The 14,444-nt window shown below is 36.3% G+C and overlaps 2 protein-coding genes across 3 annotated transcripts in view; both read right to left on the bottom strand.

Moving 5' to 3' along the window:
* Positions 1-611: 611 nt before the first annotated feature.
* LOC135082367 (phosphatidylethanolamine-binding protein homolog F40A3.3-like) lies at positions 612-5,416 on the bottom strand. 2 transcript variants are annotated; one of them, XM_063977164.1, is made up of 5 exons: positions 5,333-5,416; positions 4,480-4,562; positions 2,906-3,029; positions 2,294-2,507; positions 612-835 (listed from the first exon to the last, which is right to left on the bottom strand). In XM_063977164.1, exons 2-5 carry the CDS (start codon positions 4,555-4,557, stop codon positions 697-699), a joined length of 555 nt encoding a protein of 184 aa, XP_063833234.1. In that variant the 5' UTR covers positions 4,558-4,562; positions 5,333-5,416; the 3' UTR covers positions 612-696. The 2 variants fall into 2 exon arrangements, with proteins under 2 accessions (XP_063833234.1, XP_063833235.1); XM_063977165.1 differs by having other exon boundaries at positions 666-835; positions 5,337-5,385.
* A 2,226-nt stretch (positions 5,417-7,642) lies between these two features.
* LOC135082360 (uncharacterized) overlaps positions 7,643-14,444 on the bottom strand; it is a 127,594-nt gene continuing 120,792 nt past the window's right edge. The window contains exon 3 of the mRNA XM_063977153.1: positions 7,643-9,142. Coding sequence (XP_063833223.1) covers positions 8,538-9,142 — 605 coding nt within the window. The 3' untranslated portion in view covers positions 7,643-8,537. The remainder of the gene's footprint in view (positions 9,143-14,444) is intronic.

Consider the following 14,444-nt stretch of genomic DNA (forward strand, 5'->3'; position numbering starts at 1 on the left):
CTTATACAGAAGCTCAAAGTTGCACAGCGTGCTATGGAGAGGGCTATGCTCGGTGTTTCTTTACGAGATCGAATCAGAAATGAGGAGATCCGTAAACGAACTAAAGTCGCTGACATAGCCCGACGGATTAGCAAGCTGAAGTGGCAGTGGACAGGGCACATAGTACGCAGAACTGACGGCCGATGGGGCAGCAAGGTTCTGGAATGGAGGCCACGTACCGGAAAACGCAGCGTGGGACGTCCACCCACAAGGTGGACCGACGACCTGATAAAGGTAGCGGGAAGGCGCTGGATGCAGGCCGCTACCAACCGTGCGATGTGGAAGTCATTGGGGGAGGCCTATGTTCAGCAGTGGACGTCCTGTGGCTGAAATGATGATGATGATGATGATGATTTTATCAACATTGTTAACCTGTGTTACTTAAGGCTGCCGCGACACAAGCACAGTTTACTGCAGCAGCCGCTAGATAAACAGACTGTAAATTTTTTGTTGGCAAATAAAATACTTTTACTTTACTTTAATATTAAAAACTAAGTACGAGTAGGTACGGTTTCAATGGTGGGTAACCGCAACGGTGAGTGAAAATGAAATATAAAAACGCGAATTAGATAATCTTATTTTATTCTAAAGTTTATAGAGAAAAAATATCAAACTTCAACAACTTTAATTAAAAATACATAAATAAAATCTTAACTTCTAAACCCCCAAGCTCTTGTATAGCAGTGGTACGTAGTCGTCAAACTGAGCGCGGTAGAAGTTACCAGCCACTGGGGCCCCGAGTTTGTATTTCTCGGCGAACTTCTTGGTGGAGAAGGATGCGCGGCCGTCGATCGATCTGGAAGAAAGATGAGTTAACATTACTAATAGGAAACATTTTTCGATATGTTTTATGGCAGGCATTTTCTTACATGATAGTACGAGAGCCCACGACCAAAATTTTTGTCTCATAGCAATACGGCCAAAACCGCATCAAATCGATAGATACGATTATCCTGAACTCGAAAATACCAATATCAGACATTTTCCGCGTAGCGTTTGATCTGACCGAATTTTCAAAATTGTCAAAGAATTTTACCGAACTGCATCATAGCAATATGTATGATTTGCAGACTGTAGTTGAATGATAGTTCTGAGATACCGGAAACATTATTTTCAGACGTTAGTGGTGTAGCGCAAACCCGTAAAATCACTTAAAAAAATTAAAAATGAGACAAAATAAATTTCTCATAGCAATACGTCTGAAAATCTTTTTTATTAGTAAATTTTGGTTATTTGATGCGAACAAAACAATTTTCAGACGGAAATGTGAACGCATTAAATTTTGAGACCGTTTTGAAAATGTTAACAAATTTTACCGATCGGTATCATAGCAATATGTCTGAAAATTGTTGGACATGATAAAATAAGTTGTCCACATGTGCAAAAAATTTATATCAGACAAATTAAGTGTAGCACCTTCTCTATCATACAACTTTTTGATACACTTAAAGTGTCTGAAAACAGGTTTTTGGTAATCATGGCAGCAATACGAAAAGGTGAAAAAAATAATTATCCGTATTGCTATGATACAGGTCGGCTAAATTTGTTGACATTTTCAAAAATGCGCACAGGCTATATGCTACGCGCAAAATGTCTGAAAACAAACTTTTTCGTAATACAATTATAAAATCTATGTACATTTTCACTATCAGACGTATTGCTATAATACCGACTGTCTTTTTTTTTTGACACAGCAGAAATGGCCTCCCACGCAGTTGCTACACTTTCGACCGTTACTACACACCTAGTCGGGTTCAGAATCATACAATCTAACGATTTTATAGGGTTTTTGCCGTATTGCTATGAGACATGGTTTTGGTCGTGGGCTCTCGTACTATGACGTATACATTTTGGTTGATTGGTTAATTATTTTCAAAAGTGTACAAACAATGGCCTACAATTAGCGGTTTTCTACCTCAAACTTTGTTTTGTTAAGGACAGGTCCTATTTTAATGGATCTTCCAAAGGTTCTTCCAGTCCATTCATATTTCATTGATAGAAAATGCGCTGAAAGTACAAAATCTATCTGGCTCGAAGGACCACTCTATTGAAGACGGCTAATGGTGTTAGGTGTTTCTTGGTCGTGACGCTTCTGGTGATTGTATACAAAATCCTTCTCAAAATGAAATCCATGAATTTCTTAAAATTTTCATTCATGTCACATGACGAAGATTTTGCTAATAATTTTCCTAGGCGTTGGCACCTACTTACGTTAGCTTAATTTGGCAATTCCTTTGCTTGGAAATACACTCACTTGTTGGTCAGCCTCTTCTCATCAAAGTTCAGCTTGCCGGGCTGCTTGTACAGGATGTACACGTATCTGTGGATGCCGGTGCCTTCTGGAGGGCCAGAGCCGATGTAACCGGATAGGACTTCGCCCTCGGCTATCTTGTTGCCGGGGATGTTGCCCACCAACCAGTGGTGCCACTCGCGGTATACTAGCTCGGGGCCGTCGTAGTTGTCGGGGTCTGGGTACGAATGAATACAAGTTATTATACAATTGATGTAAAAAAACCTGTTTGCTTCAAAGAAATGATGCTGCTTAGTCATAAGCGAGGTTTAGACTAGCAATAAAATTTGCAGAAGTTGTTACCACTGTGTAAATCTTGCAGAAGTTGCCACGTACAGCCTTTTACACAGCGGTAAACAGCTTGCGGAAGTCAGCTTCTGCAAGTTTTATTGCCAGTCTCGTTTTAGACAAGCCCTGTATCAAAATTTGTTGGGGACACCTAAAGTCAAAAACTTATCAACTTTTTGTAAGGGAATCGTGTGAACTATCTTTGTCTGGTATTTTGATGTACCTAACTACTTCCTGACATTAATTCCGCCATTTCTACTTACTTACTTAATCTAAATAAATGCTCACCAGTGAACACCAAGGTATAGTAGCCCTGAGGGTCAGCGTCATAGTAGACGGAGGGCTGGTCCTTCACCTTGGTGGGCGCCAGTTCATTGCCGAGCGTAGCCTCCACTCCGCTGGGGTATTTTAGCTGTAAGTAATCAATACAGGAACTTAAACATAATAGAAAATCACCTAACAATGGCTTCCGCAGATACTAGTTTCATGTTCTGGGTTCTACCTTAGAGATAGTGTTGCTATTTTGGTTCACAACATGTACTAAAATACTTATTTATACGTAAGTAGGCACTTTCAAAATTAATAATTTTATGCTATGAACCGAATAAGTATAAACATTTTTCTTTCTTTCTTCTTTGTTTAAATAAACTTTGAGTAAAAGTTAAAAATAAATTTACTATTCGCAATAACGACTTCAAATCGGGATTTTCATTTAGGTCGGTCTTGATTTTAATTTACTGGACGAAAAGGATGCTGAAAAAAATTGAATTGTGTTCCGAAAAGTCCAAAAAGAATCCCCGTTGACCGACCGCTGAGCTAACGTGGTTGAGACGAACTCACTCCTAGTTATCACATTGTTTAATATTTACATAATATAACTACTGTATTTAAAACAAATAAAACATAAGCTGTTGTTCGTACCTAAGTCAGTGATAATAAAAGTCCTTGACATTGTTATCGTAATTCTTAATTAGGTAACAGTCTTTTGTTTATCTTATTACCGTTATCATTTCGCAAACATTTTACCAATGAGATAATAGAGTTTTGAGGTAGGTAATCGGTACTTGCAGTACGTTATATTAATTTAGTTTGTGTTTAATTTTAAATTAGTACTAGAATTGCCCGTAAATCGATCCTATCCCTTTTGTGTTCCCGTAAAAGTATCGAGATAAAAATATCCAAAATTCCTAATACACCTTTCCCTGGTCCTAAGTTTCTAATTCTTTACCGCCTTTTATTTATTTTTAAATGAAACTGACATCTCTCCGGGCTGTCTGGAAGCCATCACTTCCTAGCGATAAGACCGCCTAAATTGTGCCGATCCTATAAATTCCAATCTTTCAGTTTTTGTGTGGTGTGCAATAATAATTAATAAAGATCAGTGTCTGAAAGACGATATCTAAAGCCATGACAGGTTCTTATGCGATTTCAGATACTGTAAGTAGATACCGGTGTTTAATATGTAGGTAGGTACTACCTACCTACCTACCTACTTATAATATCTTCAATGCAACAGCTGAGTACACTTACTAAAATGCATTGGTAAACTTTATTCATTGCACCGCTAAGCAATGAAAAATATTACGTAATAACAGTCTATCTTTGATCAATTGGATAATATACTAAAAAATATAATTTCGTTTATTCACGTTACACTTAGGAATACGGTTACGGCATAAAGTTAACGTCACAAAATTATTTTGTGATAATCTGACTCCTCCCCCAATGACTTCCACATCGCACGGTTGGTAGCGGCCTGCATCTTCCAGTGCCTTCCTGCTACCTTTATCAGGTTGTAGGTCCACCTTGTGGGTGGACGTCCCACGCTGCGTATTCAGGTACGTTCAAAATTATATACTCACATCAATTTTGCCTCTGGGAGCCGTCGGGATGACGTCAGGGACGATTTTGCTAGACTCGAAAGCTTGGGCGACCGACATGATGGCTGAAAATTTGGGAAAATTAATGTAATTTTCGTGAAGCTTACCTAACCTAAAATATTAGGTATGTTTTATTTTATCTTGTGAGTTGTGGGTTATATGAGGTAATTCTGGATCAGGTGTCAGACTTTATGAACCACCATAAACTTTAGACAGCTTAATCGGGCTAGACTAAAGCCTCCTCTGTTTGTTGTACAGTCAATTTGATATCTTGCAATATTCTAATAATTATAAATAAAATAAATAAATAAATCTTTATTAATTTAATAATAATTTAACCATTTCAAGCAATGTCCTACTTTATTCCAACTAATAATTGTAACAGTATTTACTTTCATTCGTGTGTCTCATTTGGAAATTGAACCCAGGATCTTCGGCATTAGAATCCATCTATCTAAATTTTAGAGTTTCGAGTCTAAAACACTAGATCACGGAGGAAAATGGGTTACCGAATAGGGTAACTTAGCTACAAAGTTAACCAATTTTATTTCATTAATTTTCGATTAATAATGTGTTTCTGTTCCAAATTATGAAAGTAGAGACATAGAGAAGATACAAGAAAATGACCTCATATTTATTTATATAGCTGTTATTATCTACATTAAAATTTGATGAATTTTGTAATCTTAAAAAAATTACACATCTTCTTGTTATTCGAACTTTGTTTGCTGGTAACTGTTGTTAAAAATCTCTCCTACCTACCTAATTCTTTCCAGATATTTATCGAAAGATAGTTCAAAATGACACTAAAATTATAAGAGAAACCAAACCTTACCTACGTGTACTTCCTTTTCGATCTCGAACCACACTGCACCAGTCGTAAAAAAGTATTTCTCTTGCCGCAAAACATAAGATAAGCGCTCTTTGTTGCCGATATATTGCGATAACCTATGCTTATCCTCATTAGGGTTTCGTAAGAAGTTTTAAAAACGGTAGATATCTCTGGAGAATTGTTTTTTTAATCCAATGCTCCAGAGATATCTCAACTAGTACCTAAGTATTATTTTATTGTAGGGTGAGTCCTTTACTTAAAAAAATCAGGAAAATAGAAAATGCTGAGTTTTCAAACTTTTGTTACGTTGCATTTGTAAAAAAAGTCAAATAAAACTTTTGGATACTCAATCAAACCAAATTGTCGGTAAATTCAATTACCACTGCGGCTGCGGATTCAATCCCGCTGTAGTCAGCTGCTTCAGCTGCTTGTATGGAAAATGAGCTAATTTCAAATTTTATTGGTATATCTATACAACAGAATTGTAACCATCAATCAATAATTATAATTTGCAAAAAATGTTATGTAAGTTGCAATTAAAACATTTTAATGAGATTAGATAATCAAAGTCTTATATCTAAGACAAATTTTGATAAAACAAATAATTACAATTTATAATTGATGTGTTTATGTAAATAAAATATAAACAGACATGTTATCTTTAAAAATATCTCACATTATATTTCATTACATAAAACTAATGTCTGATAAAAAATATGTAAAATTATTTTGCCATTAGATTATTAACTCCCAGCTTTTATTTCTTAGGGATTCCGACGATTCTGTGACTTCTTCCAGTTAAAAATTAATTAAAATATGTAACTTATCCTCCGGGACTACTCAACCGTCAATTGGACATTCACATTGGAAATTAAACTGTAGATCCTGGCTTAAATTAATGGTGGGTTGATTTGAAAATTGATATCACTTTGACGACGTTACTTACTGATAAGAAATAAATAAAGAAACAATTTTTCAGATTAACAAACATTTTATTATTTTTCAAACAACTCTACGACGAAACAAGTAATTAAGTAACAACGAAAATAAATCATACAACATTATACTATATCTCTAATTATAATATATTCATAGTTACACTGTTGATTATAACTATTCTAATAATTACATGACAAAATATGACTTCTTTTCGTCTAAATAGTTATTTTATAGGATCAAGGTATAAATAAAGGCATTTTCCATATGTTCATAAAAAGAAGGAGAACGATCTAAGAATCCGAAGAGTAACAGTTTTAAAGGCGCGTGCGCAACTTTTGGCAATCAGTTTCACATGGTCCATGGGGGCGTATTCAAAAAGCGTTCGAAACGGAGTTTTTCGATTTCGCAGATTCATGCAGATTCAAAAGACAAAGTCTTTATTGATTTAATAGCATTGACCTACGCGTTTTTAGTGGATTGCGAGGAAAATAATGTATTTTTTAAAGAATTTGTTACAGAAGATGCTTCTAAAATGTCTCTATGTCCCCTCTGAAGTCACGTAATCGCATTTATTTACGAACAATAAGTTTAAGAAGTGGCACATCACGGAGTCAAACCCTAGGCTCTCAGAGTCAAGCAAGTCCGATTCTCTAGCAGTTTCATTGATAGTCTGCCCGTGACCTTACTTCAAACACGTCCTTATCAACTGTTTTCTTCGTAATTGAAATAACTTAAACATAATAACGCGAAGAAAAAGCAACACTTACTTAAATAACACAGGTGTATGTAATGTTATCAACTCTACACTACTAAAATAATGTCTGAATTTAAACAAAATAAAATATTATAAGCACTGGGGACCTATTTTCAAATCATTTGAATTGGAATTGGTTAAAAAAGTCTCCTGATAGAATTTTGACTAAAAAAAGACTTAAAATTAAGAAAAGGGACGTCGACTAGAAAATGAGGAGAATCAAATCGACTTAGCTATACTAATGGATATAAGGACGCATTTCATGGTGTGTCTGTTTATAATAAATATTTTATAATCTATAACTAAAGGTAGCTTTAGATGCCAGCAAAATTTTACTAAGGCGGTTATCACACTGCGCCGCGCTCCGCCGCGGAGCGCGTGATTTCATATAAAAAAACCCGCGCGCGGACGCGTTGTCAGTGTGAAGTGCCGCGCGTGTTTTCTATACAAACTGAGGTACTTGCATACAATGATTAAATCCACGGTAATACTTTGTCCAGCAGTGGACGTCATTTGGCTGAAACGAACGAACGAACGAACTGTATGATATTATTACCGTGTTAAATCTGTCGTCCCGCGCTCCGCGGCGGAGCGCGGCGCAGTGTGATAACCGCCTTAGTATAACAACGTTTGGGTATTTACAGGTTATGGAACTATTTACTACAAATATAAAACATTTTGTTGATTTATCATGAAATTGGCGCCCAACGTGTTAGTTTTAATGGAATAACTGGAACCAATCCACAATATTTGTTTCTTCCTGAGTAATCTGACTGTATTATTTTATTGAGAACTTACTACTATCGCCGACATCTAAGTCTACCATCAACCTCATCAATTTCTTGTATCTGAAACTGTCCGACAGCAATCTCAGCCTTAAGATTGGCGACATTTCACGAAATTGCAACATTGCAACATTCGCAACACTCCTTTTGGAAATCCTCAGTTAAGACGGGAACATTGCCAGCAACTGTCAGATCAGATTCAAAAATAACAGAAATCACATTAAAAATAATATTAATAAATAATATAAATCAAGCTGTAGTGATGTGCATTTGATTGGTCGATATTTTACATTAAATAATGTGAAAGTAGCGTGCGAATTTTTGCTGTGCAATGCAGAATTGTTCATATTAAAGACATTTTATTAAGACTAATAAAATTTCGTAAATGTTTCTAGTGTTAACTGTGTGCGTTACACAACACTTTAGAAATAAGTACATTATATTTACACACGAATCCCGGCCTATCTTCATTTGATTTACAATCTAAATAATGCTTTGAATATTTCCTATAACATTCACATCTTATATTACTCCAGTCAACATTACATCTATCAAGATACAATCGATCATCAATAACAATTTAATTCATTCAAAATAAAAATTTACATCGACTTTAGAATTACTCATCACTATTATTGCCACCAATTTCTAATTTGATTAGATCACACTAAATTTCGAGCACCCGATATTTAACTTAGACCACTCGATATTTAATTTAAGTCACTCGATATTAAACAACCTGAACGGTGGCGAACGCGCTGAAAGTGACTTTCTTTGGTGGTTCAGCACTGCAAGTCCTCACAACTGATCGTTTGGCGCCATCTTGGGCGTTAGTTTTCAAAACTGGCTTCAAATTGGCGACGTCACCGTGCGACTGCGCTTTGAAGCGACCAATCGTGTTGCTCGGATTGCCTAGATCTCGCAGTTTATTCGTCAAACCAGTGATCCTATTCGATATGTTCGAATAGTTCGTTTTTTTGACATCGTTCTGTTTCTTTGGCTCGCTGAGTTTCTTCGGGAGTTCTAAGCTTTGGAGGGAGGTGAACTTTCTGTGGTCGGTGTTGAGGAAGTTGCGTTTTATTTCTGGGTTAGGTCGGGGTAGCCTGGGGGGTCTTTGGAGGAAGTTGTTGGGTCGGAAGGGGAGAGGGGTTAGTTTGGGTTTGGGGTCGCTTGGGAGGCGGTAGTACTGGGGTACGGGGTCAAGCCGCTGGGGTTTTTTGAGGGTTAGGGCCATGGCGGTCTTGGTGGGTCGCGCGAGGCTGTCGAAGGCCGTGGTGGAGAACTGGGAGCGGCTGCTCTTCCACTCCTCGCGGTCGGACTCGTAGCCGGCGGTCACTGGAATGAGAAAATATGTATTTAATACAGATACCATATTTTTCTTTTTAACCCTTTAAATAAGTAACAGGTTAAACTAGACCGAAGAATTTTATGTAACGCTTGAGCGTTTACAAGACTTTGTCAACTAGATAATATAATTCTGCCTTACTGTTATAGCTACATTAGACTCATTTTAGTAGCTACTTATTGATTCATTTACAATCAGAATTCTCCTATCTTCATTCTCTCACTGCCATTATATTTGGCTCTATAGCTTGACCGTCAATAAAATCTAGTATGTAATAAAGCTTATTCATTTTAAAGCCTTAGGAGATACCCTTTTAGCATTAAATTAAGTTTTGTTTCATTCGAAGTAATTGTAGTATCGATACGAAAAGAGTTAGCAAATTAACGTTTCTGAGAAATAGAAACACCAACCGATGCTGTGCTATTGTGTTCAAATGTCAAATGTTGGCTAACACCGAAGACTTCTAACTATGAGTAGACAAGTTGTGATATTCGACCGTCACATTATGAACCTAAAATACAATAATTAAAGCCATGTGACGACACAAGTAATCTTAGATTCGGAAAGTGATGATTTCCTGCTCAAGTTTTAACTAAAACTGTATTAAGTACCTACCTACTTGAGATTAAAAATAAAGGCACGCATAATTAATTAAAAAAACATTAAGGCTGAGTTGCTCGTCAAAAAATGTCAAACTTCATACAAAAACACCGGTTATCGTTAAAGTTACGGTCAAAGTTAGATGCTGCAACTCAGCCTACGTGTTATAATCTACCTAAATAATAGCGGACCAAACAAAGAAAAATGTTATTGTCTCTGTCTCTACTATAAATAGAAATAATTAAACGCAATTCTTTGTTTTTATTTGCGTTCCGTCGTTCCAAATTCAAATGTTCAAATTAGAGACGTTACATCAGAACGTTCTCAATGCAGATTGCGACGCTTCCGCGACGGTGCGCATACAAATTATAGTGATGTACTCATTTCGAGTTGATTTGCTAGAAATAATGTTCAGTGGATTATGTCAACTAAAATAACATTGTCTTGGTCAGTGAGTGGTGAAACAATAATATGCTAAAGATGAGTAGGTAAGTACATTTATTAGGTAATCGCAGTTATGTCGATATAGGCTTTTATCGTGATCTTGTGATAAGATTAACCGTTTCAGACCTAGAGGTCTAGGTTCGATTCCCAGAGGGAGGAAAATGTTATGCTCTGTTTGGTTGATGGTAGAGCTTGTTCCAAGTTCGCCTAACTGGCTAGCTATTATTATATTATACTAATATACATTCGGCCTAATTTATCAATTTTCATCAGTTGAGATGCAGAAGAGCTTTCCCATTGTAGCTAAAAAACCTATTACATCCACCGACAATGATCAAAATTGTTCTACAGTTTAGTGGTACAAATCCTTCGATTTTGGACTAAATTACCATGTGGAATTGGTCATAAAACACCAGAACGATCACATTTTCATGGTTATATTATAATCAACCGCTCTACATTAACTGAATGTCAAGGATGCGATTGACTAAACATGGTTTAGAATATTTATATGCGTACACGCTTTGCGCAGGTTGCAGCAATCTACTAGGTCATCTTAACTATTTATTTAGCTATTAACACGTGATCTGCATGTAATTTAGTCTGTCAAGACGTTTATTTAACGATTTCCCGCCCTTATTCGTAAAACCTTTAAAAAACAAGTTCCCGCACACTTTTTCCCAGCACTAGCCCAAAATATTTTCCTGAAGCAGTGATAGGGTTAAAAAAATATTGAAACTTGTCATCCTTTGATAGTGAGTATGGTATTTTCCCAGATAATATCAAAAATTGCGAACCTTAGGGAAAGTTATTTAAAATGCAAGAAAGTGCATAACCCTCTTAAAATCAAAGTATCAATGCATGAGTAGGTACTGTAGGTAGGTTCAAAATACGAACTTAAAATTAAGTGATGGATTGTAATTATTAAACGTAATGTATTGGGATTCTAAGTTATTGATGGACTGTTGTTATTTAACGTAATGTAGGTATGTATTACATTGACGTAGAGATGGTTTTCATGCCCATAACTTTACACCTTTCACAACCATGGCCTGTGAACTATTGGCACATCTGCACAGCGGGTGCTGGTGAATTTGACAGCAACCTTGCTGTCATCTATCAATATTGACATGTTATTAACACGTCACTGTTCTTAGTATAATTATGCCCCGGAGGTGGTTGGGATTTATTAGATTCGTTGATGATTCCCTTTATTAGAATTACGATTTGGTAAGCATAAATTAAAACGTCTATGAAAGAAATTATAATGTAACTTGTTTCTGCTGATGGCATACGCTTTTGTGGATTTCGTTCTCTTACAGAATTTTAAGACTAACAACAAAGAAATGTAAGTATCAAAAATGCTCAAAAACTAATCAAAGGCTTGACTCTACTTGATTTCTGGGTTTATTTGACATTTGTGTATAAATTAAAATTAATAAAAAATGATTAAAATAAAATTTACCCTTGTGTTAGGCGCGGGTTCATCACAATTTTACTTCAGTGGTCGATAGGGATCTAATATTGCGATGATACCCGAATAATGTTCGGATGTGACACCATGTGGCTAATAGACATTGTAATCTAATTTAGCGTTGTTTCATAATAATGTCTCAATATAGAATATTTAATTCAATATTACATCTAAACCTGATACGCTTGCCAAACCCACTGTCCCAATTTGACAGGTGTCGCGGAAGTTGACAGCCGAGCTCCCTGGGAGGCTGTCCTTCACGGCTCAATGGTGACATGCACACCGCTCGCGTTACAACCTTGGTGTGAACGTGTTAAGTGGACTACCCTACTGGAATGGCAGAGGTATTGATTCTGATCTGATGACCAGAGGTCCACCTGGGCCAGAGAAGTGCTAAAAATAACTTTTTTTTTATTATTTGACGGACGTTAGTTTTTATTATTATGTGTTTTTATAGTAAAATAAGAAAAGAGGCACAACCATACTGACCTCATCTAGGCTGGCTGATGGTGCTAGAAAAAGAATATAGTTCTAATGGATATCTTAATCACATAGTTCGTATAGAAATAGAGATATTATAAGTTTTAGGCACTTTTCACGAATAAAACAATGACTGTCATGCACCAGATGACTCTATTTTCTTTTTGCAAAATCGCACTTATTTCAGTAATTTATGATACTAGAGTCTAGCTTGTTTTTTTATGTTTTTGTACTACTTTAAAAGAGCATTGCTAAAAATGTGGTAAAATCTATTGGCACACAATTTAGGTAAAATGCGCAGTACCATCCTTGTACACATTGCAAAAGACTCAAACGTTTGTAAAAGATCGATCGAAAAAGTATTCGAATGTGCGACATGATACGAATGGGTAATCGTTATCGAGAAAAATTGCGAAAGAACATTTGCAAACGAGGGTAGTGAGGTAAATTTGTAGGCCTATGTAAAGGTTATGTAATTTGGTCGTATACATTACTACTGCTTGTAATTTGTTAGGAAAGAAGGTAAATATGTGCCGTAAGAGGTGGTCTATGTAGTGACCTGTCGTTTATATGGATTTGATAATTAATTACATAAAATCTCATATGAAACTCCACGATTCATAATATAGTATCTGAATAAGTATTCGCATGTAACTTTGTCTCCATAAAATCTTTTTCCTTGACCTTTACTTATCTTGGCTACCTTTTGTTTATTTTGAAAAAAAAAAAAGAAATAAGCCAAAAGATCGTTATCTAGTATTCGTAAGTAACTTTGTCTCCATAAAATCTTTTTCTATGGACCTTTACTTATCTAGGCTACCTTTTGTTTATTTTGAAAAAAAGAAATAAGCCGAAAGATCGTTATCTATGTTGCCTAGTTTTTCGCGTCAAACCTGATCGTCATGGACAAAAAAAAAAAGAAAACTAGCCCGCTCAAAAATAGTTTCCTTTTTGGTTCGCATTCCTACTTTATTTTGTATCTGAAAATCTGTTGCCTCTTTTTATATTTTATTTTCATTAAAGAACTTTTGTCTCTCTTTTCGTTGCTCAACCTGCAGTCGAGTAAGTCACGTATGTCCTAAAAGGAGCTGACGAAATTAAGCAATTTGTTTACCCATCCACTTAGCAGTCAATTTGTGGACATGCCACCTTAAACTAAGTCTTGGGCAAGATGTTTTATAAAAGGAGTATTCTTAAGACTTCTTCATGGTAGAGTTTGTATGGGACGTACCAATGGAGGCCACAAAGACCATTTAAGGACCTTAGGCCTTGTTACTCAAATTTTTATAAAATATCTATTATTAAGCCTTGTTTTGTGTTTTACCTTTGTAAGTCAAATAAAATAAATAATTTAAGTAGGAACATAATATAGGAAAAAAAAACTATCATCTTCGAATCGGTAGCCCATGATCCTGGGGTGGGCCCTAGACCATTAGACTCCCCCCTATCTTAACACTGATGATTTCCTCTCTGCACACAGATGCAATTTTTTCAGTACAAAAGCCTTAACTTCAGGAAACATCATTGTACATTCTTCAATACTGTGTCTGTGCAGGTCAATTCTGTTTATGTTTCCGCACATTCAAGAGGTCAGTGACTGCACTATGTGTCAATGGGACACGAACCACTCCGCCAATCGCTTTATGTAACTACGTCGTAAACATATGGACATAGACGCACGTACAAATTGGCAGGCTAGGGATGAGGACGAGTCAGAATTTATCGACAAGTTTCGCAAGTAATCGTAACTCTGACTAGATACACTGGCCTGCAAAACTAATTATCACATTTTTTTCTAAGCTTATAAAAGTTTGAGATTCAAAATGAAAAAGTTTAATAGCAAATCGTATCAGCTTTCTTTGAACACTATTAAACTCTTATTCAAGTCCTCTTTATTTCCATAGTATATCTTGTGTACCTACTTAAAAAGTTATTACAATGTGAAAAGTGTGGTAGGTACTTAGTTTTACAGACCAGTCAGTTGCGGCGTAAGGGGGGAGGGGCGGTCCGCCCCGGGTGCCAAGAATCAGGGGTGACAACAGTCGCGTAGATTAGTGTACTCATTGGGCGCATCTACATGACAAGGACGGTCATGATACGAGGGGGTGCGATCGGTTAACCCAAAAATCTTGCCAAGCTATGCTACGCCGTCACTGAGGCCAGTGAAGATTGACGGATTTTAAAGTATTAGAACAGTGGATTTGTAGCGAAGTAGCGTTGTAGAGAAGAGCGAAAGAATGACAGCAAAAATTTCACTGGTCATAAGGTCTGTTGCCAGAAGAATGTACTTAATT

This window comes from Ostrinia nubilalis, chromosome 21, assembly GCF_963855985.1.
Source record: "Ostrinia nubilalis chromosome 21, ilOstNubi1.1, whole genome shotgun sequence".
NCBI lineage: Eukaryota > Metazoa > Arthropoda > Insecta > Lepidoptera > Crambidae > Ostrinia > Ostrinia nubilalis.

Coding starts and splice junctions, on each gene's coding strand:
- LOC135082367 (XM_063977164.1), bottom strand. CDS start 4,557: ATGTCGGTCGCCCAAGCTTTCGAGTCTAGCAAAATCGTCCCTGACGTC. Junction 3,030..4,479: donor CTCCCAGAGGCAAAATTGAT/GTGAGTATATAA, acceptor GATTACTTACAG/CTAAAATACCCCAGCGGAGT. Junction 836..2,293: donor GAGAAGAGGCTGACCAACAA/GTGAGTGTATTT, acceptor TCTTTCTTCCAG/ATCGATCGACGGCCGCGCAT.